This window comes from Xenopus laevis, chromosome 9_10L, assembly GCF_017654675.1.
Source record: "Xenopus laevis strain J_2021 chromosome 9_10L, Xenopus_laevis_v10.1, whole genome shotgun sequence".
Classification (NCBI taxonomy): Eukaryota; Metazoa; Chordata; class Amphibia; order Anura; family Pipidae; genus Xenopus; species Xenopus laevis.
In genome coordinates this window covers 11,361,523-11,386,142 of record NC_054387.1, presented here as the reverse complement: position 1 = coordinate 11,386,142, position 24,620 = coordinate 11,361,523, and the positions used below count along the sequence as shown (strand labels likewise).

The 24,620-nt window shown below is 39.6% G+C and overlaps 1 protein-coding gene across 2 annotated transcripts in view; it reads left to right on the top strand.

The window, feature by feature from the left end:
- The first annotated feature begins 391 nt into the window (after positions 1–391).
- LOC108700896 (dolichol-phosphate mannosyltransferase subunit 1-like) overlaps positions 392–24,620 on the top strand; it is a 44,409-nt gene continuing 20,180 nt past the window's right edge. The window contains exons 1-5 of one of the 2 annotated variants that reach the window (XM_018234934.2): positions 441–731; positions 3,290–3,323; positions 8,386–8,481; positions 10,464–10,578; positions 18,457–19,120. In XM_018234934.2, coding sequence (XP_018090423.1) covers positions 653–731; positions 3,290–3,323; positions 8,386–8,481; positions 10,464–10,578; positions 18,457–18,468 — 336 coding nt within the window. In that variant the 5' untranslated portion in view covers positions 441–652 and the 3' untranslated portion in view covers positions 18,469–19,120. Of the gene's footprint in view, positions 732–3,289; positions 3,324–8,385; positions 8,482–10,463; positions 10,579–18,456; positions 19,121–24,620 lie in introns of those variants that run through there. The other variant, XM_018234933.2, reaches the window with a different exon arrangement.

Sequence of the window (24,620 nt, the reverse complement as noted above, 5' to 3'; positions counted from 1 at the left end):
GCACCCAGTACCCTTGCAGCTCATTGTGCAGCACCCAGTACCCTTGCAGCTCATTGTACAGCAGCCAGTACACTTGCAGCTCATTGTACGGCACCCAGTACCCTTGTAGTTCATTGTACAGCACCCTTGTAGCTCATTGTACAGCACCCAGTACCCTTGCAGCTCATTGTACTGCCTCTAATGCCCACACAAGACCATTTTACTGCGCATAGTGCCAGCAGCCCATTGTACTGCCCACAAATATCCTAAGTTTACTGTACTACTAACGTTGCTCGTTATACAGCCCCAGAATTCTTCTTCAAGGGCCTGGTACACGCGCCAAATTGCCTCATTGCCTGCTTATAGTCCCCAAAATTGTCCGTGGAGGCTGTAAAATCATTGTCTACGCCTTTTAAGCGCCCACAGCCCGCTGTACAATCCACTAATTGCCCATGAAGCCCATTGCACAATCCCAGCACGGCACTAGAGATCATCTCCCAAGCCGAGACTTATTCTTCACCACCTCCCTTCCCGCTTTCCCCTCAGAACTGCGCCAGTAACTTTGTAGGCGGAGCTCTCGCTGGTCGGATGGGATGGTCACGTGACGAGAAGACGCTGACGTCAGCAGAGCCAGTAGCGCGGCTTAGAAGGGACCGGGTTGGCAGCAGGCAGCATGGCTACTCCGGGAACAAGAGACACTAGGGGGACAAGTACTCGCCCAAGTTGGCGCTCATCGTTTGGCTGCTGGACAGGTGCGCTCTGCGCTGAGCTGTGGGGATTTACCTGCCAATCAGAGCCGGCCTTTATTCCCTAACATTATCTCTACGCACAGTCCCCTGGGTGCTGGTTAAAGACAACATTTTGCTGCTTTTCTTGGTCACTGATTCTGCCCTGGATTCTACACATGTCTGTATTTGTACAGAATGGTTCCCTCGTACATTCACCAGTAAATACACCATTGGGCAGTTCAGCTTTCTGAAAAAGCCTATTTAGGCTCCTTATTCCTTTTTTCAGTCTTTCACTGAAACCACTGCTCGGTTGCTAGGGTAAAGTGGGCCCCTAGCAACTAGATTAAACAGCTTCCCTTCAGCACAGAACATTTAAAGGGTATGATGTAGAGAGTGATATTCTGAGAAAATTTGCAATTGGTTTTTATTAGTTTTTTGAGTTATTTAGCTTTTTATTCAGCAGCTCTCCAGTTTGCAATTTCAGCCATCTGGTTGCTAGGGTCAAAATTCCCTTAGCAACCATTCACTGATTTGAATAAGAGACTGGAATATAAATAGGAGAGGCCTGAATAGAAAGAGGAGTGATAAAAAGTAGCAATAAAAATGCATTTGTAGCCTAACAGAGCATTTATTTTTTTAGATGGGGTCAGTGACCCCCATTTGGAACTATTATTCCTCCTCTATCAAACTTTATTCTCCCAATCTCTTTTCTACATACTATACTCTGTTCTTCCATCATTAAGCCTCTTTGTTCCCATAAAGAAATAGGTAGGGATGCACTGAATACACTTTTTTGGATTCGGCTGAATCCTTCGTGAAAGATTCAGCCGAATACGGAACCGAAAACATTGTTTACTTAGTTGTTTTGTGACAAAAAATCACGCAATTTCCCTCCAGCCCCTAATGTGCATATGCAAATTAGGATTCGGTTCGGCCGGTCAGAAGGATTCGGCCGAATCCTGGATTCGGTGCATCCCTAGAAATAGGGAATAACCATGAAATCGGCCAAATGTTTAGAAGCAAGAGGCTCATCAATACCTGGGCCCACTGGAGTTTTTCTGGTCTCCCGTTGGGCTAGTCCAACACTGCAAGTTAACTTAAAGTTGAACCACCCCTTTAACCAATTCAGAAAGCATCATAATACAAAATGCTTCATATTTTTATTAGGGATGCACCAAATCCATTATTTTGGATTCGGCCGAACCCCTGAATCCTTTGCGAAAGATTCAACTGAATACCGAATCAGAATCCTAATTTGCATATGCAAATTAGCGGTGTGAAGGGTGGGAAATTTTTACTTCCTTGTTTTGTGACAAAGTCTTGCGATTTCCCTCCCCGCCCCTAATTTACATATACAAATTAGGATTCAGTTCGGCCGGACAGAAGCATTCACCCAAATCCTGCTGAAAAAGGCTGAATCCCAAACCAAATCCTGTATTCGGTGCATCCCTAATTTTTACACTATATTTACATATTTCCCTTTGCTCTTTTATAATTCTATATTGGGAGAGAAACCAACATGCTGTCACTTTTGTTTCCTTAGTGGGTATAACTGGAAGCCCGGATGGCACATTAGAGGTTGCTCGGCAGCTGCAAAAAATCTACGGATCGGATAAAATTGTGTTTAACCCTTTTTTGCTCCTGATGTATACAGAAAGTAATTTCTATTGCCACCTGCAGAACGTCCTAATGTGATATATAATAACACCACCATTGTATAGCGCGTGAGATGTAATGTCCGTTTTTAACATGATCAGAAACATTAGTGAGGGAAGAATGATACTTATGGATTTATTATTAGCGAACTGACAATGCATAATGAGCCTGATTCTTAGATGAGCTTTAGTTCTCCTTTAAAGGAGAAGGAAAGGCTTTGTTTACTTGGGCGTGCCAAAAATTAGGCACCCCCAAATGATTCTATTTACTTACCTGACACCCCGGGCTGATGCTCCATCAGGAGAAAACTGCATCGCCCCAGGGTTCTTCCAGCGAGCGCCACAGATCGATCGGCTTCTGGCTTCTACTTTCTTTGCTTGGGTGCACATGTGCAGTAGATTGAAAAGCCGGTGTAATGAAGAATTCGAATATTTCATTCTACTGCGCATGCTGTTTTGAAGAAACAAAAAGAAGGAAACCGATCACTCAGCGGTAGGGATGGGCGAATTTTTTTGCCTCGTGTCGCCGAAAAAATGATGCCCATAGACTTGTATGGCGGTGTGCGTAAAAAAAAAGACGCGCGTCAAAACAATTTCGTCGCACGACAAAAATTTTTTGGACGCCCATAGACTTTAATGGGCATCTGCGACATTTGGCCGGAGGCGAATTTTTGGCAAAGTGAAACGGGTCAAATTCGCCCATCCCTACCCAGCGGTGCTCGCTAGAAGAAACCCCGGACTGGTGCAGTTTTCTGCTGATAGGAGCACCACCCCGGGGTGGCAGGTAAGTAGATATAATCACTTGGAGGTGCCTAACTTTTGGCACCCCCAATTAAATAGGCCTTTGCTTATCCTTTAATGCAATGTTGACAGCAGTCTTGTAATTTAGCAGCCTTTAATTAATCCCTGTGTTTTGTGTCATTGCAGCTGCTGCGCCCAAGAGCACAGAAACTAGGCTTAGGTAAGTTTGTTCTTGAGATTTCTCTTTTCCATGATTATATCTATAGATGTGAGTGATCACATAGTATGTCTCATGCCTAAAAAAACTACAGCCTCTTCACTTCCCCCAAAGGTACAGCCTATGTGCACGGCAAACTTTATTATTAATCATGGATGCAGATCTCTCACACCATGTAAGTGTCTTCTTTTGTCTCTAACTTGCCTTTGTCCTTTTGCTTCAGTTTTGGTCCTGACATTGGTTTTAATTTCCTGTTTTGTAGCCTATATTTATAAGGTGAGTAAAGCAATAACTTTTCATTAGTCTGTTTGTTAGGGGGAGCTAAAACTAGGGATGCACCGAATCCAGGATTCAGTTCGGGATTCGGCCAGGATCCCTGTGCCTGGCCGAACCGAATCCTAATTTGCATATGTAAATTCAGGTCAGGTAGGGAAATCATGACTTTTAATCACAAAAGAAATTTTTTTTTCCACTTTTTTCTTTCCTGCCCCTAATTTGCATATGCAAATTAGGATTCGGTTCGGTATTCGGCCGAATCCCAAATAGTGGATTCGGTGCATCCAAAGCTAAAACATACATCATAAAGTATTCAAATCGTCGACATTGGTGGCTGATCTGCAAGTGCAAATATGCAGCAGCGATGTGCTCTGTGCTACTATTGGGTACTAACCTGAGGGACCCACTCACAATATACAGTACACATACAATATAACTGTCACAATATAAGGCTGATTAGTAATTTATACAGATAATAACTACACGGCAGCAAAGAAACCAGTGCAATTAGCATTAGAATTTAATATTCAGCCCTGTAGCATCAACTTATATTACAGGGGAAGCTCATTTTCTGCTGGATAATTAGTGACGAGCCCTAAGCTTAGCTTCTCAACAGCCAATCAGAGCCCACTGAGCATGTGAGTGTCACAGACACTTTCCAAGAATTACGTACGCACCGAATCCACTTTTTTAGGATCCGGCCGTATTTGGAATCCTTTGTGAAATCTTCAACCAAATCCGAAGCTTTATGTATAAATTAGGGAATGTAAATTAGGGAAATGAGGGAGAAAGAGTTAAAATGCAGTTAAAAATGTTTGACTTCCTTGTTTGTGTGACAAAAGTTGTGCGATTTCTTTTTTTGGTGTGGCCAGGCACTTGGATTAGGCTGAATCCTACTGAAAAGGCTGAATCATCCCTACTATTAATATCATATAAATATGTAACCATTACATTTCTGCACTTAAAAAAATAATGGGCTGCAAGTTCAACATCACATGTATAAAGTATTATAGTACCAGCACTCCTATGCATATTTATAAAGATTAATATATTATATACTTGTAGCTTTGTATTGTACCATTCACACCCTCTGGGGACCTACTGAAGGATAATACATAAGTAACAGTTGCACCCATTAAATAACCTCCCTTTAAGTGCCAATATGACATTATTTAGTTCTTTAATAGTTCTGTAACTTGAAAAACAATGCAAAATGCTATTCAGTGCTATAATATGGTATGCCCACGAGGTGTCTCTATTGTGCACCAAAACATTGCATAAATAAATGTCTAGTCTGCTATTACTGTGTCTCTAGTTACAGATGCAATGAATTGCCTCCACTAGATGGCAATAGGTACATGCCTGGACTACTGTCGGCCTATAGATTCTGGAAAATGCAAGAGGAGCTGCTGTATGATGCCATAGACTAGGGGTCCTCCACCTCTTTTACCTGTGAGCCACATTCAAATGAAAAAAAGTGTTGGGGAGCAACAAAAGCATAGAAATAGTTACTGAGGATGACAATTATGTGCTATTTGGTAGGGATGCACCGAATCCAGGATTCAGCCTTTTTCAGCAGGATTCGGCCGAATCCTTCTGCATGGCGGAACCAAATCCGAATTTGCATATGCAAATTAGAGGCAGGGAGAGAAAACGTGTGACTTTTTGTCACAAAACAAGGAAGTAAAAAAATGGTTTTCCCATCCCTAATTTACATATGCAAATTAGGATTCTGATTCGGTTTGGTATTCGGCAGAATCTTTCACGAAGGATTCGGAGGTTCGGCCGAATCCAAAATAGTAGATTCGGTGCATCCCTACTATTTGGTAGCCCCTAAATGTGGACTTGCAGCCTACAGGAGACTCTGTTTGGCACTGCACCAGGTTTTTATACAACCAAAACTTAACACCAAGCCTGGAATTCAAAAATAAGCTGTTGCTTTGAGAGCAACATCCAAGGGGTTGGTGAGAAACATGTTGCTCATGGGGATCACTGCAAAAGACAGTCACTAGTTACTGAGCCTGTAAGGGGTTGTTTGGATCTCCTATTGTGAATCTCAGTCTGGACCTGACTAGGTAGGTAGTATATATCTACCACACCTAGCATCCTACAAATCTGTATACTCTAGGGCAGGGCTGTCCAGCTGGCAGCCCCCCTTGTGTGGCCCTCCACATGAAAGCCTGTCTGTTGTGTCTTCTTACCTTTTGTAAGATTTAATAGGTATCACTATAGAGATTAACTTGCACCTGTCCTATGCTCCCTGTGTGTACCATACGCTGCCTGCCATATACTTGCTGTGTGTATCATGCTCTTTCTGCCCTATACTTGCTGTGTGTATCATACTCTTTCTGCCCTATACTTGCTGTGTGTATCATACTCTTTCCGCCCTATACTTGCTGTGTGTATCATGCTCTACCTGCCCTATACTTGCTGTGTGTATCATACTCTTTCTGCCCTATACTTGCTGTGTGTATCATGCTCTACCTGCCCTATACTTGCTGTGTGTATCATACTCTTTCTGCCCTATACTTGCTGTGTGTATCATGCTCTTTCTGCCCTATACTTGCTGTGTGTATCATACTCTTTCCGCCCTATACTTGCTGTGTGTATCATACTCTTTCTGCCCTATACTTGCTGTGTGTATCATACTCTTTCTGCCCTATACTTGCTGTGTGTATCATACTCTTTCTGCCCTATAACTTGCTGTGTGTATCATACTCTTTCTGCCCTATACTTGCTGTGTGTATCATGCTCTTTCTGCCCTATACTTGCTGTGTGTATCATACTCTTCTGCCCTATACTTGCTGTGTGTATCATACTCTTTCTGCCCTATACTTGCTGTGTGTATCATGCTCTACCTGCCCTATACTTGCTGTGTGTATCATACTCTTTCTGCCCTATACTTGCTGTGTGTATCATGCTCTTTCTGCCCTATACTTGCTGTGTGTATCATACTCTTTCTGCCCTATACTTGCTGTGTGTATCATACTCTTTCTGCCCTTACTTGCTGTGTGTATCATACTCTTTCTGCCCTATACTTGCTGTGTGTATCATACTCTTTCTGCCTATACTTGCTGTGTGTATCATACTCTTTCTGCCCTATACTTGCTGTGTGTATCATGCTCTTTCTGCCCTATACTTGCTGTGTGTATCATGCTCTTTCTGCCCTATACTTGCTGTGTGTATCATACTCTTTCTGCCCTATACTTGCTGTGTGTATCATACTCTTTCTGCCCTATACTTGCTGTGTGTATCATACTCTTTCTGCCCTATACTTGCTGTGTGTATCATACTCTACCTGCCCTATACTTGCTGTGTGTATCATGCTCTACCTGCCCTATACTTGCTGTGTGTATCATGCTCTTTCTGCCCTATACTTGCTGTGTGTATCATACTCTTTCTGCCCTTTACTTGCTGTGTGTATCATACTCTTTCTGCCCTATACTTGCTGTGTGTATCATGCTCTTTCTGCCCTATACTTGCTGTGTGTATCATACTCTTTCTGCCCTATACTTGCTGTGTGTATCATGCTCTTTCTGCCCTATACTTGCTGTGTGTATCATACTCTTTCTGCCCTTTACTTGCTGTGTGTATCATACTCTTTCTGCCCTTTACTTGCTGTGTGTATCATACTCTTTCTGCCCTATACTTGCTGTGTGTATCATGCTCTTTCTGCCCTATACTTGCTGTGTGTATCATGCTCTTTCTGCCCTATACTTGCTGTGTGTATCATGCTCTTTCTGCCCTATACTTGCTGTGTGTATCATACTCTTTCTGCCCTATACTTGCTGTGTGTATCATACTCTTTCTGCCCTATACTTGCTGTGTGTATCATACTCTTTCTGCCCTATACTTGCTGTGTGTATCATGCTCTTTCTGCCCTATACTTGCTGTGTGTATCATACTCTTTCTGCCCTATACTTGCTGTGTGTATCATACTCTTTCTGCCCTATACTTGCTGTGTGTATCATGCTCTTTCTGCCCTATACTTGCTGTGTGTATCATGCTCTTTCTGCCCTATACTTGCTGTGTGGATCATGCTCTTTCTGCCCTATACTTGCTGTGTGTATCATACTCTTTCTGCCCTATACTTGCTGTGTGTATCATACTCTTTCTGCCCTATACTTGCTGTGTGTATCATACTCTTTCTGCCCTATACTTACTGTGTGTATCATACTCTACCTGCCCTATACTTGCTGTGTGTATCATACTCTACCTGCCCTATACTTGCTGTGTGTTTCATACTTTGCCTGCTCTTTGCACCCTGTGTGTGCCATGCTCTGCCTGTCCTATGATCCCTATGAAACATAAGCCTGGTATTTATTCTGGGGGTTTGTTAGCATTTGAAAATTATTGTTAGTGGCCTTTAAGGTGTTTAATCATATGCTGGGGTACTGTATTATACACAGGGGAGGAGGAGGCATATGGATTAGGGTATGTCTTAATATGACTTAACTTTTTTCACATATGAGTGACATCCCTGGCTGCAGTGAGCACCAACCATTTGGTTTTTTGGTGTGCTATTAAGGTGGACGTGGTTTTGTGGTAAAATGGGCGGGATTTAATGTGGGTGTGGTCTAAAACAGGGAGTGGCTAACACAGGCTTCCATTATCGCCCTCCACCATGTTGACCAGAAAATTGCGGCCCTCAGTAGCGCAGAAGTTGGACAGCACTGCTCTTGGGCATTATGATAGTAACTGTTTCATTAGAGTCCTTGCTCGTTTATCATAACGTCCTTGGCAATCAATATATTCAATAAATAACATATTTTTTTCTATTTTGGCACAGGGAACAGAAAGAAGGTACCTATGATATATTGTCTGGCACTCGATACAGTGGAAAAGGTGGTGTTTATGGCTGGGATTTGAAAAGAAAGTTAATAAGGTAAAGCTGAAAAGGTGATCCGACCCCCCCCCCCTCTCCAGCAAGCCTTTTCCATTGACATGTTCCAGTTTTGGCTTGGTGTTAGTTAAACTTACAGCTACCTATGGGTAAGTGTGAAAGCAGAACATTCATTGTATAATGCCAATGTAAGAGTCACCTCTTTGTAGTGACTGTTTTGGCTTACAGATAAGCATAAATCCAATATGCAGAGGGGCAATCTGCACATATATTTTTCTTGGTTAGACCTATGTCCAAAAAGTATGTTTGCTCGCATACAGCTGGATAATGTTACCCCATTGATACTCCTGTGATGGGACAGATCTGCATTAAGCTTCATGTACTTTAATAGAAGTTCACATTAAAATGAACCACAGGAGCTAGACCTGAGCTGCTCATTAAAAGGCTGAACACTGGAATTGGGCTTCAAAAGGACTTTTGACAAAAATGTTATCCTTCCCTCTGTTATTAACATCTCATGTTTGTCCCATGTTGGACAGCTGGAGACAATGGCAGTTTGTAGTATTTATATATATATATATATATATATAATGTTTTGTCCTGCTGCTTTTTTTAGTTTTACCTTTTAAAGTGATATCTGGTTGTTAAGCTCACTGATTGTAGCAACCAGGTATTTGTTTAACTGTGAATATGAATGTGAATAAAGATGATAGAAGTAATACAATAGTAAAGACCCTAGATCCCAGAAAAAGGATACTTATTCAAAGACCACACAGTATCCAGTATACATATGATCTATACATAGAGGCTTGCGCTGTGACTACCTTTGTGTGTGTCTAAATCAGTGTGCCTTCCTTTACAGCCGGGGAGCTAACTTTAGGCACCTATCTAGTGCTACCAATCCCTATTTCTGTAGGGAAATGAGAACAGAGCAGACAGTAACCCTTCCAACACTTTCCCCTTGTCTCTATCCTTATATATTAGGTACCTATCTAGTGTTACCAATCCCTATTTCTGTAGGGAAATGAGAGAGAGCAGACAGTAACCCTTCCAACACTTTCCTCTTGTCTCTGTCCTTATATATTAGGCACCTATCTAGTGCTACCAATCCCTATTTCTGTAGGGAAATGAGAGAGAGCAGACAGTAACCCTTCCAACACTTTCCTCTTGTCTCTGTCCTTATATATTAGGTACCTATCTAGTGCTACCAATCCCTATTTCTGTAGGGAAATGAGAGAGAGCAGACAGTAACCCTTCCAACACTTTCCTCTTGTCTCTCTCCTTATATATTAGGTACCTATCTAGTGTCACCAATCCCTATTTCTGTAGGGAAATGAGAGCAGAGCAGACAGTAACCCTTCCAACACTTTCCTCTTGTCTCTCTCCTTATATATTAGGTACCTATCTAGTGTTACCAATCCCTATTTCTGTAGGGAAATGAGAGCAGAGCAGACAGTAACCCTTCCAACACTTTCCTCTTGTCTCTGTCCTTATATATTAGGTACCTATCTAGTGCTACCAATCCCTATTTCTGTAGGGAAATGAGAGCAGAGCAGACAGTAACCCTTCCAACACTTTCCTCTTGTCTCTGTCCTTATATATTAGGTACCTATCTAGTGCTACCAATCCCTATTTCTGTAGGGAAATGAGAGCAGAGCAGACAGTAACCGGCAGTAATCTTTGGAATCCCAGTCCAGGCCTGGTTTTAGCCTTTTTTGGACTTGCAAGCACAGAATTGGGAACCAGATAATAGGATTATAACTCAACAGAGAAGACATGATAAGGGAAGATAAATGTTATTTTATTTACTTTTTTAATAAGGAAAATAGAAGTCACTGAAGGGTTCTGTGACCATATAAAGGCAAAGTTGCTGAACTATCTAATAGTGTTGCTTACAGCAGGAACAATTTATTTCTTACAAGACATGAAACACTGGTGACATTATGTACCTGTTGATCTATTGAATTATATATTGGAGGCTATTTATTGGTATATTGTAAAATATTGCTTTAAATAATTCACAGGTTATATAGAAAAGATGTGCTGAAAAAGCTGGTAGAGAGGTGCGTCTCGAAGGGCTATGTTTTCCAGATGGAGATGATCGTCCAAGCTCGGCAACTGAATTTCACCATTGGGGAGGTAAATACGAAAGGAACTATCCCTTTTCTGCTGAAATAAGTGGGATAGTTGTTTGCTAAGAGAGATTCATTTTACAGACATCAAAAACGGATCTCTCTGTACAGACGGTACAGACTATGAACAAACTTAGGGGCTGTTCCTGCTGAATTGTGCTTAGTACAGGGGAATACCTATGCTGCCATAGTTTTATGGGATCTCTCTGTACAGGGTATGAGCAAACTTAGGGGGCTGTTCCTGCAGAATTGTGCTTAGTACAGGGGAATACCCATGCTGCCATAGTTTTATGAGATCTCTCTGTACAGACTATGAGCAAACTTAGGGGGCTGTTCCTGCTGAATTTTGCTTAGTACAGGGGAAAATCTATCCTGCCATAGTTTTATGGGATCTCTCTGTACAGGGTATGATTAAACTTAGGGGGCTGTTCCTGCAGAATTGTGTTTAGTACATGGGAATACCTATGCTGCGATAGTTTTATGGGAAATCTCTGTACAGACTATGAGCAAACTTAGGGGACTGTTCCTGCAGAATTGTGCTTAGTACAGGGGAATACCCATGCTGCCATAGTTTTATGAGATCTCTCTGTACAGACTATGAGCAAACTTAGGGGACTGTTCCTGCTGAATTGTGTTTAGTACATGGGAATACCTATGCTGCGATAGTTTTATGGGAACTCTCTGTACAGACTATGAGCAAACTTAGGGGCTGTTCCTGCTGAATTGTGCTTAGTACAGGGATATACCTATGCTGCCATAGTTTTATGGTATCTCTCTGTACAGACTATGAGCAAACTTAGGGGACTATTCCTGCTGAATTGTGCTTAGTACAGGGGAATACCTATGCTGCCATGGTTTTATAGGATCTCTCTGTACAGGCTATGAGCAAACTTAGGGGGCTGTTCCTGCTGAATTGTGCTTAGTACATGGGAATACCTATGCTGCGATAGTTTTATGGTGTCTCTCTGTACAGGCTATGAGCAAACTTAGGGGACTGTTCCTGCTGAATTGTGCTTAGTACAGGGGAATACCTATGCTTCTATAGTTTTATGGGATCTCTCTGTATAGGCTATGGGCAAACTTAGGGGGCTGTTCCTGCTGAATTGTGCTTAGTACAGGGGAATACCTATGCTGCCATAGTTTTATGGGATCTCTCTGTACAGACTATGAGCAAACTTAGGGGGCTGTTCCTGCAGAATTGTGCTTAGTAGAGGGGAATACATATACTGCCATAGTTTTTACGGTCTCTCTCTGTACAGACTATGAGCAAACTTAAGGGTGTTTGTCATTTGTAATTAATTGTCACTTTGGGCTCACAAACCTGGTCATACAAGTTACAATTATAATTATTCATATTTCCTTGAAGCAAATCAAAATAAAGAAAAAACAATGGTGTAATTGCCATTTACTATACCATGAGTGAAATGCCCAGGATGGAATGTGTTTCTTAAAAAAAGATGACAAAAAAAGTGTAAAACAAATACTTTAATTCCAATGTAATTACTGTATATTTATTGTAAGTATAATTATATTTAATATACAGGTATGGGATCCATTTTCCAGAAACCCGTTATCTATAAAGCTCCGAATTACAGAAAGCCCGTCTTCCATAGACTCCATTTTATACAAATAATCAAAATTTCAAAACAGTAACTTGTACTTGATCCCAACTAAGATATAACTAATCCTTATTGGAAGCAAAACCAGCCTATTGGGTTTATTTAATGTTTACATGATTTTCTAGTAGACTTCAGGAAAGATCCATTATCTAGAAAGAAAAAAAAAACAGGTCCCGAACATTCTGGATAACAGGTCTGGTTGTATTTTTATTGTAATATTAAATATAAATATTATTTCAGTATTAAAGATGCAAGATCGCATGCATTATCGTACAAAAACATTTTAACTATTGGTTTTATGAAAATGACTGCTCATTGCACCCGAACTTCCCCCTCCCACAAAGTCCTTGCCATCTCAAATAACGCCAGGGGGGTGTTTCAAATCAGGTCACATGATCTGAGCACAGGATACAGGAACTGACATGATTGCCTGGGGCAAAGGAGTTATACTAACAAATGCAGGGAGAGGTCAGTCAGCAAGGAGGAAAAACAGACCCATTGTCTTCATCTTCTGAATTAAAGGTGTTCAGCTGCTGGTATTCCACAATACTAACTCAGCCTGTGGGTCACTGGGCATGCTGGGAGATTTATTATTTAAAAAAATTAAAGAAAATCTTGTTTCCTATGTTATTTGTAAAAAAAACTGCTATTGAATGCAGTGTCTGCCACTTTCCGTTATCTGTTTCCGACCCTTGAATCTGCTGACTTCTGCTCTTTGAGCAGAGAATATAAAGACAGACAGAATTACAGTAGAATGCCCATTTGACATTTTTCAAGGCGCCAGAAAAAAAATGGTGTAAAATCCGGGAAAATGTAAATTTAGGGAAACAAAAGCCTACAGTTAGGTCCATAAATATTTGGACAGAGACAACTTGTGTTTCTAATTTTGGTTCTGTACATTACCACAATGTATTTAATTGAAACAACTCAGATGCAGTTGAAGTGCAGACTTTCAGCTTTAATTCAGTGGGTTGAACAAAAAGAGTGTGTTTAAAAAAAAAAGGCTTTAGTTCCTCACATTTTTATGCAATCACTTAATTTCAAGGGCTTAAAAGTAATTGGACAATTGACTCAAAGGCTTCTAAAGGAAAACTAAGCCGTTTTCCACTTAAAGGAAAACTATACCCCCCAAACAATGTAGGTCTCTATTAAAAGATACTGAGTAAAACAGCTCATGTGTAAAACCCTGCTTCATGTAAATGAACCATTATCATAATAATATACTTTTCTATTAGTATGTGCCATTGGGTAATCATAAATAGAAAATTGCCATTTTAAAAAATAAGGGCCGCCCCCTGAGATCGTAAGATTCACTGTGCACACATACAAACCACATGTAAGGTCACATGAGCCAATTAACAGACAGAGTTGTGTCTTTTGCTTCCTCACTTCTTCCTGTTACAGTTAGTGTTGTAGTATTTCTGGTCAGGTGATCTCTGAGGCAGCACAGATAGAGTCACGAAATGGTGGTTCAAGGCAAGAGATGTAAAAGGGCAATATTTATGTAAATATATATTCCAGTTTGGTAAGATTCTTTAATATGTCATTCAATTTTATATAAACTATCTGTTGCTTAAGTATTCATTTTGGGGCTATAGTTTTCCTTTAAATCAGGATTTTATAGTATCAATATGCTATAAACGCATTCCGAATCTGAAGATTTGTTATCTAGAAGCCACTACCAAAACCCAAGGAAACCCAAGAATAACAAGGGCTGCTTTCCCTGTGCCAATTGCAATGTTTGTGATAAAATGAAGCGAATGTCAACCTTCACTGATTTTATAATAATCATCAGGTTGATGACAACATTAATTGCAGGTCGAAGGGAGTCATTTATGTGTTGGAATGCCCTTGTCAGAAACAATATTTGGGAATGACGACACAAATGCTCAAAGCAAGAATACAACACTGCAGTTCGATTCGAAATGCGGATAAGATCAAAAATACCGATAATACTCTATCCACAGTTGCTAGTCACTTTAAACAATGTCATAACATGAATCCGGCCAATTTAAAATTTTGGGCCACTGAAAAAATTAACCTGGGAATAAGAGGGGGCAACCTGGAGCAAGAATTACTGAAAAGGGAGACCTATTGGATTTTCAAATTAAACACAGTTTCCCCCGAGAGGGATTAATGAAAGTATCTTATTTAATGCGTTCATTTCAAAAATAACATGGAAAAATAAAATTTTAACCGCAAAATGCTATACAATTTTACAAATCTTACAATAACAGATACAAAGGGTGATTTTCCTTTTATTTAACAGACTAGTCCATAGAGAACTGAATAGGGACTCTCCCCCTATAAGCATCATAGTCGTCACAGGCTCATGACACATCATAGGAGGATCCTAGGGTTCTATACAGTGACATGATGCGCAGGGTCATGGCGTGTTTGCGCCTGCGGAGATTCGCTGCGCATTTTTGCTGGTGGAAGTGGCGTAATTACTCCAGCGTCTAAATGTCCAGCGATACGATGCGAATAGAATGTGCATGAATGTGTAATTCTCACGAGATTTTTCAGACATGAAAGTTTTTAAAAGTGTGACTCTTAATGAGAATATTCAGATTTGCCCTGATAAAGCCAAAGGCGAAACGGGCATTGGCAAACGTCTAGCATCAGGATTGGATTCCTAACATTGCTTTTATAACCTACTTAACTTTAACAGATTTTAACCTGATTTTACCGCATTTGTACATCTTTTATCTCTTTTATTACACGGCTCTGGTGGGTTTGTGGTTTTATAGGGAAGCTTTCCTGTTAAGATAGCAGGGTAAACCTGAGACCACTGTCCCCAGTGACCTACTTTCTCCCCGTGTGGGGTCCCAGGGCCTAGAAAAACAACCAGGCAGTAGTTTCTTGGGACTTCTCCACCTCTTCTCTATTTTCAATTTCCTACTTTTTTTTTCTCAAATGGCGGTTTGGGTTTAATTCACTTCCTATACGAGACAGTTTTGACTGTCTTTTACAAAACCAATTTTAATTAATTGTCTCTGCACATGGGCAATCTGTGATTGCATCTAAGTTGTGGCACTAGCACTTTTGGTGGTTGAATCGTGTTTTATATAGTTGAATTTAATTTAAAAACTGGCTTATAGAACGAATTAGCGCATAGCACTTTTAATGCTTTACAAGCAATTATTTAATGATTAAGCACATATATATCACTTTTTAACCCAGTAATTACTGGTACCACGTTTAATATTTAAACCCATTGAATTATTGTCTTAAGCACTTGTCTAGTTCCTAATTGGTTTGGGTTGTGGAAGGAAGGGGGGTTTTACTTCTTTTCTCTTGGTCTAAGCTGATATGCATATACTCGCCATCAATAAGCCTATTACATACAGTACAGTCAGCCTTATTCCATCCCATACGCTGCTTAGCTTCAATATAGTCCTTGTACATAGACATCAGCTATGCCATTTGATTTATATAGTGAGAAGGCAAGGTTGTCCGACCCGGGGTAACAGTATGTGCCACTTTTTACTCTTCTCCAGAACACGTTCTATATATTCTATGTATTAATTTCAATGTAATGGGCTTAATTTCTGACTATAGTTAATTGTGTGCCCTTCCTTCTCTGTATATTTGTATTTATACATATGGGAAGGAGGTGCCATATTGTTTCCCTTAGACAGTACAGTATGAGGGTATAGCTTATTGTGTGCCCAAAACATTCCTTCTCTGTATATTTGTATTTATACTTATGGGAAGGAGATGCCACATTGTTTCCCTTAGACAGTACAGTATGAAGGTATAGCTTATTGTGTGCCCAGAACATTCCTTCTCTGTATATTTGTATTTATACATATGGGTAGGAGGTGCCATACTGTTTCCCTTAGACAGTACAGTATGAGGGTATAGCTTATTGTGTGCCCAGAACATTCCTTCTCTGTATATTTGTATTTATACATATGGGAAGGAGGTGCCATACTGTTTCCCTTAGACAGTACAGTATGAGGGTATAGCTTATTGTGTGCCCAAAACATTCCTTCTCTGTATATTTGTATTTATACTTATGGGAAGGAGGTGCCATATTGATTCCCTTGTACAGTATGAGGGTATAGCTTATTGTGTGCCCAGAACATTCCTTCTCTGTATATTTGTATTTATACATATGGGAAGGAGGTGCCATATTGTTTCCCTTAGACAGTACAGTATGAGGGTATAGCTTATTGTGTGCCCAGAACATTCCTTTTCTGTATATTTGTATTTATACATATGGGAAGGAGGTGCCATATTGTTTCCCTTAGACAGTACAGTATGAGGGTATAGCTTATTGTGTGCCCAGAACACTCCTTCTCTGTATATTTGTATTTATACATATGGGAAGGAGGTGCCACATTGTTTCCCTTAGACAGTACAGTATGAGGGTATAGCTTATTGTGTGCCCAGAACATTCCTTCTCTGTATATTTGTATTTATACATATGGGAAGGAGGTGCCATATTGTTTCCCTTAGACAGTACAGTATGAGGGTATAGCTTATTGTGTGCCCAGAACATTCCTTCTCTGTATATTTGTATTTATACATATGGGAAGGAGGTGCCATATTGTTTCACTTAGACAATACAGTATGAGGGTATAGCTTATTGTGTGCCCAGAACATTCCTTCTCTGTATATTTGTATTTATACATATGGAAGGAAGTTGCTGTGAAGTAGACAGTACAGTATAAAGGTATAGCTTCCTACAGCTTAGCTGCTCTCAACAAACCATACAATCTATTCTTAACCATTGTTCAATGGAGAGTTTATAGTCTTACTTCCGGAATGAAGGCAGCTTCTGTTCACATGCATATAATTAGTTATACCCCCAAGCTATTTACAGTCTACAAAATAATATTTTTTACACATGGGAAAAGGCTGAATTAAACTTGTACACAATCCACTTTCACTCCCCCAAAATAACCTCCTCCCCCAGCCCATCAGTACAGTAGAAGTAGATAGCAAGTTTTCGAGATCGAGAAGGATTATGTGAGTTGTAGTTCTGCACTATTTGGAACCCCACCCTAGGGTTGAATATTGCTGTTGTAGAGTGTAATCTCTTTGTAGCAGGGCCATTTGTTTGAACCAAAGTTGTGTTACTCGTGATGTTGCTGCAGACACAGAACCAAAGGCATTTTCCACGACAGGGATGGAGCACTTGGGGCAATAAATTGCACTGCTTTATGTACATACCCTGCAACATGAAACCCATTCCCTGCACAAGCCACAAAGCTCTGCAAATCTGACGTGGCCTCTTTATTGTATAAAACCATCGCTGCCTTGCTGTACAGCTCTACAAGTTCTCAGACTGTAACTCAGCATGTTTTCTTTTTATACATAAATACATTTTATATATAATTTTATATTCTGTATCTGTACTATTTTTTTATTTCTGATCTTACCATTGCTGTCCATTCCAATTATTTCAGATTTCTGAGTTATTTACCTTTTTATTCAGCGGCTCTCTGGTTTCAGAAATCTGGTTGCTAGGGTCCAAATTACCCTAGCAACCATGTATTGCTTAGAATAAGAGACTGGAATATGAATAGGAGAAGCCTGAATAGAAAGTAGCAGAAGAAAAAGAAAAAATTGAAAAGTTGCTTAGAATTGGCCAGTCTATAATATGTTAAAATTTAAAGATGAGCCATCCCTTTAAAATGTAATAAATGTGTATTGGAAAGTTGCAAAGCTTTTGGAAGCAAAACCAGCCTTCTAAAATAGTAGTTTAACTTCTAAAATAGTACCACATTCAGGAGCACTTTCCACTGCCTTGGGAAAAGGACTTAAACAGTAACAATCAGGTTGCCATGGTGATGTAATGGCATGATGTCACAATGGCACGATGTCACAATGGCATGATGTCATAATGGTACAGTATGATGTCACAATGACACTTGCCATATATATTGAGTGCACCATCAATAATCAGATCAGAGTTGTGATAAGCTTCCAAGCGTAAGCAACTCTCTGAGATTTATCAACAAGAAATTTTAGTTTACCAATTCATCATTTTCACTTTTAATGGAATTTAAAGGTAAAATGTGTAGATTTGTTTATTATAGGAAATTGTATATGTATTAGGGTAATAAAAGAATAATTTAATTGTATAGTGAGTTTGAAGATAGATATTCAGTTTGATTTGTACAGTAGAGAATATAACGGAATAGCGTTTGATGTTTGAAAGAAATGTGTTACAGTTTTGTATATTCATTAAATAAGGATTAGAGAATAGTTTTATATTTGATAGTGAGTTAAAAATCTTTATTTTGATAATGCAGATAGAACAATGAAGAACAACAAGAAGAAACCTGATTTGAATTCTTATTTAGACGAGTCTATTGACCAACATTACGCCCAGAAACTTTTCAAGCTGGTCATCGCTCTGTTTATATTCGCGGTTGTGATAACGTGCTGGGGACAATGGGCTCATTACCAGCACATGGTTAAAATAGAAAACACGGTTAAGCGAATTGATCTTCAGCATAGAGAAATGGAGCAGAAAATTCGAGAAACGGAGGCAAAAATGGCCGAAATTCAAAAAAGAATAGCCGAATCGAAGTCACAGATACAGGAGACCAGTAAAACAGTTGCTCAAATGACTGAGACATTGAAAGACGCGAAAAAACCAACATTTCCTTCGTTATCTGAGATCCTCTGTAATTTCTTCTGCCCAGAGTAAAGTGTATATAGATGAAGGCAGAATTCTAAAGAGAAAAGTCCTGTATCTTCTCCTTTTCAGCGGCAGGGCCAAATCCCCAACTGACTTGGGCCCCAAGACCTCAACAGCTACTGAGACCATTATTTCAATGAAACAATATCTACGTGTTTTATTTTCTGCACTAAACCGTGAAAAAAACATTTAATCATGTTGTAATGTTATACTTGACTATCATTTGATCTTTAGACTTTGTAGCATAAATTGATAAATAAATGTGTATTAAAATATAATTCTGGTCAGCTATTTATTGCCTGCGGGGCTCAATAGGAAAGCTATAGAGTATAGGGACATACATGAAAACTGGGGATAGAAGAAGATGTGTAGGGAAGATGGGGATTGGATTATTATAGGGCAAATATTGTCTTGAAGGAAAATGGGAGATAAAGGGGACATGTCCAAAAATATTGCTGTCATAAATGTAGTGGTGCTGCACTTCTGTAGCTCTTCTGGTTTCTCAAATGTTTAGAAGTATGCAATGATCTTATTGGCATGTCTGGTGTTAATGCAGAACTCTGAGTCAATTTCTTGAATACCTGGATTTTGTGTCCTGGCCCAATATTTCATTATACAGCACCCATTGAATGGTGGATAATGTTGTTATTACTTTAAGCAGGGGCCATCGTGCATGTTGATTAGTCATTATAGTGAGTAATGGATATAGAATAGTTTAATGGAGGGTGGGTACAGCCAGTAATTCCAGACTTGAAAGTAGGGATGCACCGAATCCAGGTTTTTGTTCGTAATTCAGCCAGGATTGGGCCTTTTTCAGCAGAATTCAGATTCGGTGAATCCTTCTGCCTGGTCAAACCAAATGGAATTTGAATATGCAAATTAGGGGCGGGAAGGGAAATTGCACGACTTTTTGTCACAAAAAAAGGAATTAAAAAATGTTTTCCCCTTTCCACCCCTAATTTGCATATGCAAATTTGGATTTGGTTCAGTATTCGGCCAAATAGGAGAGGCCTGAATAGAAAGAAGAGTAATAAAAAAGTAGCAAAAGACCATATGAAAAGTCGCTTAGAATTGGCCAGTCTATAATGTGCTAAAATTTAACTTAAAGATGAGCCATCCCTTTAAAAGCATTAAAAAAATGTAATAAACATGTATTGGAAAGTTGCAAAGCTTTTGGAAGCAAAATCAGGCTTCCAAAATAGTAGTTTATGTTCTAAAATTGTATAACATTCAGGCGCACTTTCCACTGCCTTGGGAAAAGGACTTAAACAGTAACAATCAGGTTGCCATGGTGATGTGATGTCATAATGGCATGCTGTCACAATGGCATGATGTCATAATGGTACAGTATGACGTCACAATGACACTTGCCTTATATATTGAGTGCACCATCAATAATCAGATCAGAGTTGTGATAAGCTTCCAAGCGTAAGCAACTCTCTGAGATTTATCAACAAGAAATTTTATTTTACCAATTCATCATCTTCACTTTTAATGGAATTTAAAGGTAAAATGTGTAGATTTGTTTATTATAGGAAATTGTATATGTATTAGGGTAATAAAAGAATAATTTAATTGTATAGTGAGTTTGAAGATGTTTGTACAGTAGAGAATATAACGGACTTCAGAGAGAGTAGCGTTTGATATTTGAAAGAAATGTGTAGTAACAGTTTTGTATATTCATTAAATAAGGATTAGAGAATAGTTTTATATTTGATAGTGAGTTAAAAATCTTTATTTTGATAATGCAGATAGAACAATGAAGAACAACAAGAAGAAACCTGATTTGAATTCTTATTTAGACGAGTCTATTGACCAACATTACGCCCCAGAAACTTTTCAAGCTGGTCATCGCTCTGTTTATATTCGCGGTTGTGATAACGTGCTGGGGACAATGGTCTCATTACCAGCACATGGGTTAAATAGAAAACACGGTTAAGCTAATTGATCTTCAGCATAGAGAAATGGAGCAGAAAATTCGAGAAACGGAGGCAAAAAATGGCCGAAATTCAAAAAAGAATAGCCGAATCCAAGTCACAGATACAGGAGACCAGTAAAACAGTTGCTCAAATGACTGAGACATTGAAAGACGCGAAAAAACCAACATTTCCTTCGTTATCTGAGATCCTCTGTAATTTCTTCTGCCCAGAGTAAAGTGTATATAGATGAAGGCAGAATTCTAAAGAGAAAAGTCCTGTATCTTCTCCTTTTCAGCGGCAGGGCCAAAATCCCCAACTGACTTGGGCCCCAAGACCTCAATAGCTGCTGAGACCATTATTTCAATGAAACAATATCTACGTGTTTTGTTATTTTCTGCACTAAACCGTGAAAACGTTTAATCATGTTGTAATGTTATACTTGATTAACATTTGATCTTTAGACTTTGTAGCATAAATTGATAAATAAATGTGTATTATAATATAATTCTGGTCAGCTATTTATTGCCTGCGGGGCTCAATAGGAAAGCTATAGAGTGGAGGGACATACAGGAAAACTGGGGATAGAAGAAGATGTGTAGGGAAGCTGGAGATTGGATTATTATAGGGCAAATATTGTCTTGAAGTAAAATGGGAGATAAAGGGGACATGTCCAAAAATGTAGTGGTGTGGCACTTCTGTAGCTCTTCTGGTTTCTCAAATGTTTAGAAGTATGCAATGATCTTATTGGCATGTCTGGTGTTAATGCAGAACTCTGAGTCAATTTCTTGAATACCTGGATTTTGTGTCCTGGCCCAATATTTCATTATACAGCAAGCAATGAATGGTGAATAATGTAATTTTTACTTTAAGCAGGGGCCGCCGTGTTGATTAGTCATTATAGTGAGTAATGGATATAGAATATTTTAAGGGAGGGTGGGTACAGCCAGTAATTCCAGACTTGAAAGTAGGGATGCACCGAATCCAGGATTTGGTTCGGAATTCAACCAGGATTAGAACTTCTTCAGCAGGATTCGGCGAATCCTTCTGCCTGGTCAAACCGAATCTGAATTTGCATATGCAAATTAGGGGCGGGAAGGGAAATTGCGTGACTTTTTGTCACAAAACAAGGAATTAAAAAATGTTTTCCCCTTCCCACCCCCAAATTTGCATATGCAAATTAGGATTTGGATTCGGTTCAATATTCGGCCGAATCCTTCGCGAAGGATTCAGGGGTTCGGCTGAATCCTAAATGAAGATGTACTCTTACATATATTTTTTTTACTATGCGTACACTACAGGCATTGGATCTGTTATCTGAAAACCTGTTATCCATAAAGCTCCCATAAACTCAATTTTCTCCAAATAATTCTATTTTTTTCATTTATTTTGTTCTCTGTAATAATAAAACAGTCACTTGTACTTGATCCCAACTAAGATATAATTAATCCTTATTGGAAGCAAAACCAGCCTATTGGGTTTATTTAATGTTTACAGGATTTTCTAGTAGACTTAAGGTATGAAGATCCAAATTATGGAAAGATCCATTATCCAGGCAAACTCCAGGTCCTGAGCATTCTGGATAACAGTTCCCCTGCCTGTACTTGATCCCAATGGCATGCTCATTGATTATGATCAGTACATAGCTGCTAATTGCTATGTGCTTCCTCTGCTCCTTGTGTCACATGACCACATCCTCCCTATCATAACAACAAAGTACCTCTTTCCTTTGTTGATGGTAAAATCTCCTTTCTTCCAATTACAGCTGGCATCCCGTAACCTATTTGTCACTGTACAAGTAACCGATTGCTCCCCAGGGAAGTATCTCTGCTGCCCCTGTATCTGTTTGTGTACAGTTATCCCATCTCTCAGCTAATGTAAATGATCCCAACTGGCCCATCTGTCCTTGTATTCCGACTCCTGCACACACTTCTATTGATTTCAAACACCAAAATCCTGGACAGCGCACTCTTCGGATCACTCAAGGAATCGCTTGTTCATCAAATCATTGGTAAAAAAACTTGATTTTATTAAATATTTAACATTTTAACAAACTGTATAGCCCTGCGCCATGAGGTCTGACACGTTTCGTGTCACTGCACTTCATCAGAGACCTCTGATGTCTCTGATGAAGTGCAGTGACACCAAACGCGTCAGACCTCATGGCGCAGGGCTATACAGTTTGTTAAAATGTTAAATATTTAATAAAATCAAGTTTTTTACCAATGATTTGATGACCAAGCGATTCCTTGAGTGATCCGAAGAGTGCGCTGTCCAGGATTTTGGTGTGTGCAGCATTTCGTTTTCCTTTAGCGACGGACTCAGGGCGGCTGCACCTGGGTCACAACGAAGTCCGGGTAAGACACTATACCCTTATTCATTTGGGAAGCTGAATCCGGTGACCTTGCGAGGGGTCTGGGGCTTTGTGCACCCGGACCAGCAAACCTTAAGGGTGAGCTTGAAACCGGTATTAAGCGGATTATAAAAATACAATAACAAATCAAACAAATTAATGTGTAATAAATAGAGGAACAGTTTATCGCAGGACTCGTAGGAAGAAAAATTATTTTTTGAATCCCAATAAGTAACGCTGAGATAGTCTTTTTGTGATATACTTCTATTGATTTCCCCTGATTGTACAGTAGGTTAAGGGATAATGTACCCCCTACTGTAAATGATAAGGATATTAGAAGTCACTGAGGGGTTCTGTGACCATAAAACGCACAAGGCTGCAGGCTGAGTTATACAGGGAACTCTGAGTATCACTCATGTATTATAAGGGATAATGTACCCCCTACTGTAAATGATAAGGATTTTAGAAGTCACTGAGGGGTTCTGTGACCATATAAAGACACAAGGTTGCAGGCTGAGTTATACAGGGAACCTGAGTATCACTCATGTATTATAAGGGATAATGTACCCCTACTGTAAATGATAAGGATATTAGAAGTCACTGAGGGGTTGTTCTGTGACCATATAAAGGCACAAGGCTGCAGGCTGAGTTATACAGGGAACGCTGAGTATCACTCATGTATTATAAGGGATAATGTACCCCCTACTGTAAATGATAAGGATATTAGGAGTCACTGAGGGGTTCTGTGACCATATAAAGGCACAAGGCTGCAGGTTGAGTTATACAGAGAACTCTGAGTATCACTCATGTATTATAAGAGATAATGTACCCCCTACTGTAAATGATAAGGATATTAGAAGTCACTGAGGGGTTGTTCTGTGACCATATAAAGGCACAAGGCTGCATGCTGAGTTATACAGGGAACTCTGAGTATCACTCATGTATTATAAGGGATAATGTACCCCTACTGTAAATGATAAGGATATTAGGAGTCACTGAGGGGTTCTGTGACCATATAAAGGCACAAGGCTGCAGGCTGAGTTATACAGAGAACTCTGAGTATCACTCATGTATTATAAGGGATAATGTACCCCCTACTGTAAATGATAAGGATATTAGAAGTCACTGAGGGGTTCTGTGACCATATAAAGGCACAAGGCTGCAGGCTGAGTTATACAAGGAACTCTTGAGTATCATTCATGTATTATAAGGGATAATGTACCCCTACTGTAAATGATAAGGATATTAGGAGTCAATGAGGAATTCCATGATGCAAGGTTTAAGGCTAAGTGCATTTACCTGTATACACGTTATGGAAGTCTGTTCCTCCACAGGCGCCAGGGGGAATTAAAGCAAAAGAGAAATTACTATTTACCTATTTACAAATACAAAGAAAACTTAGAAAACAAAAGTGCAGTTGCCCTTTAAGACAGGTTATTTAACTGTTACAGTACTTGTGTGTTTACAGGCAAATGTCAGTGCCATTCTCTGCAGGTCAGCCAT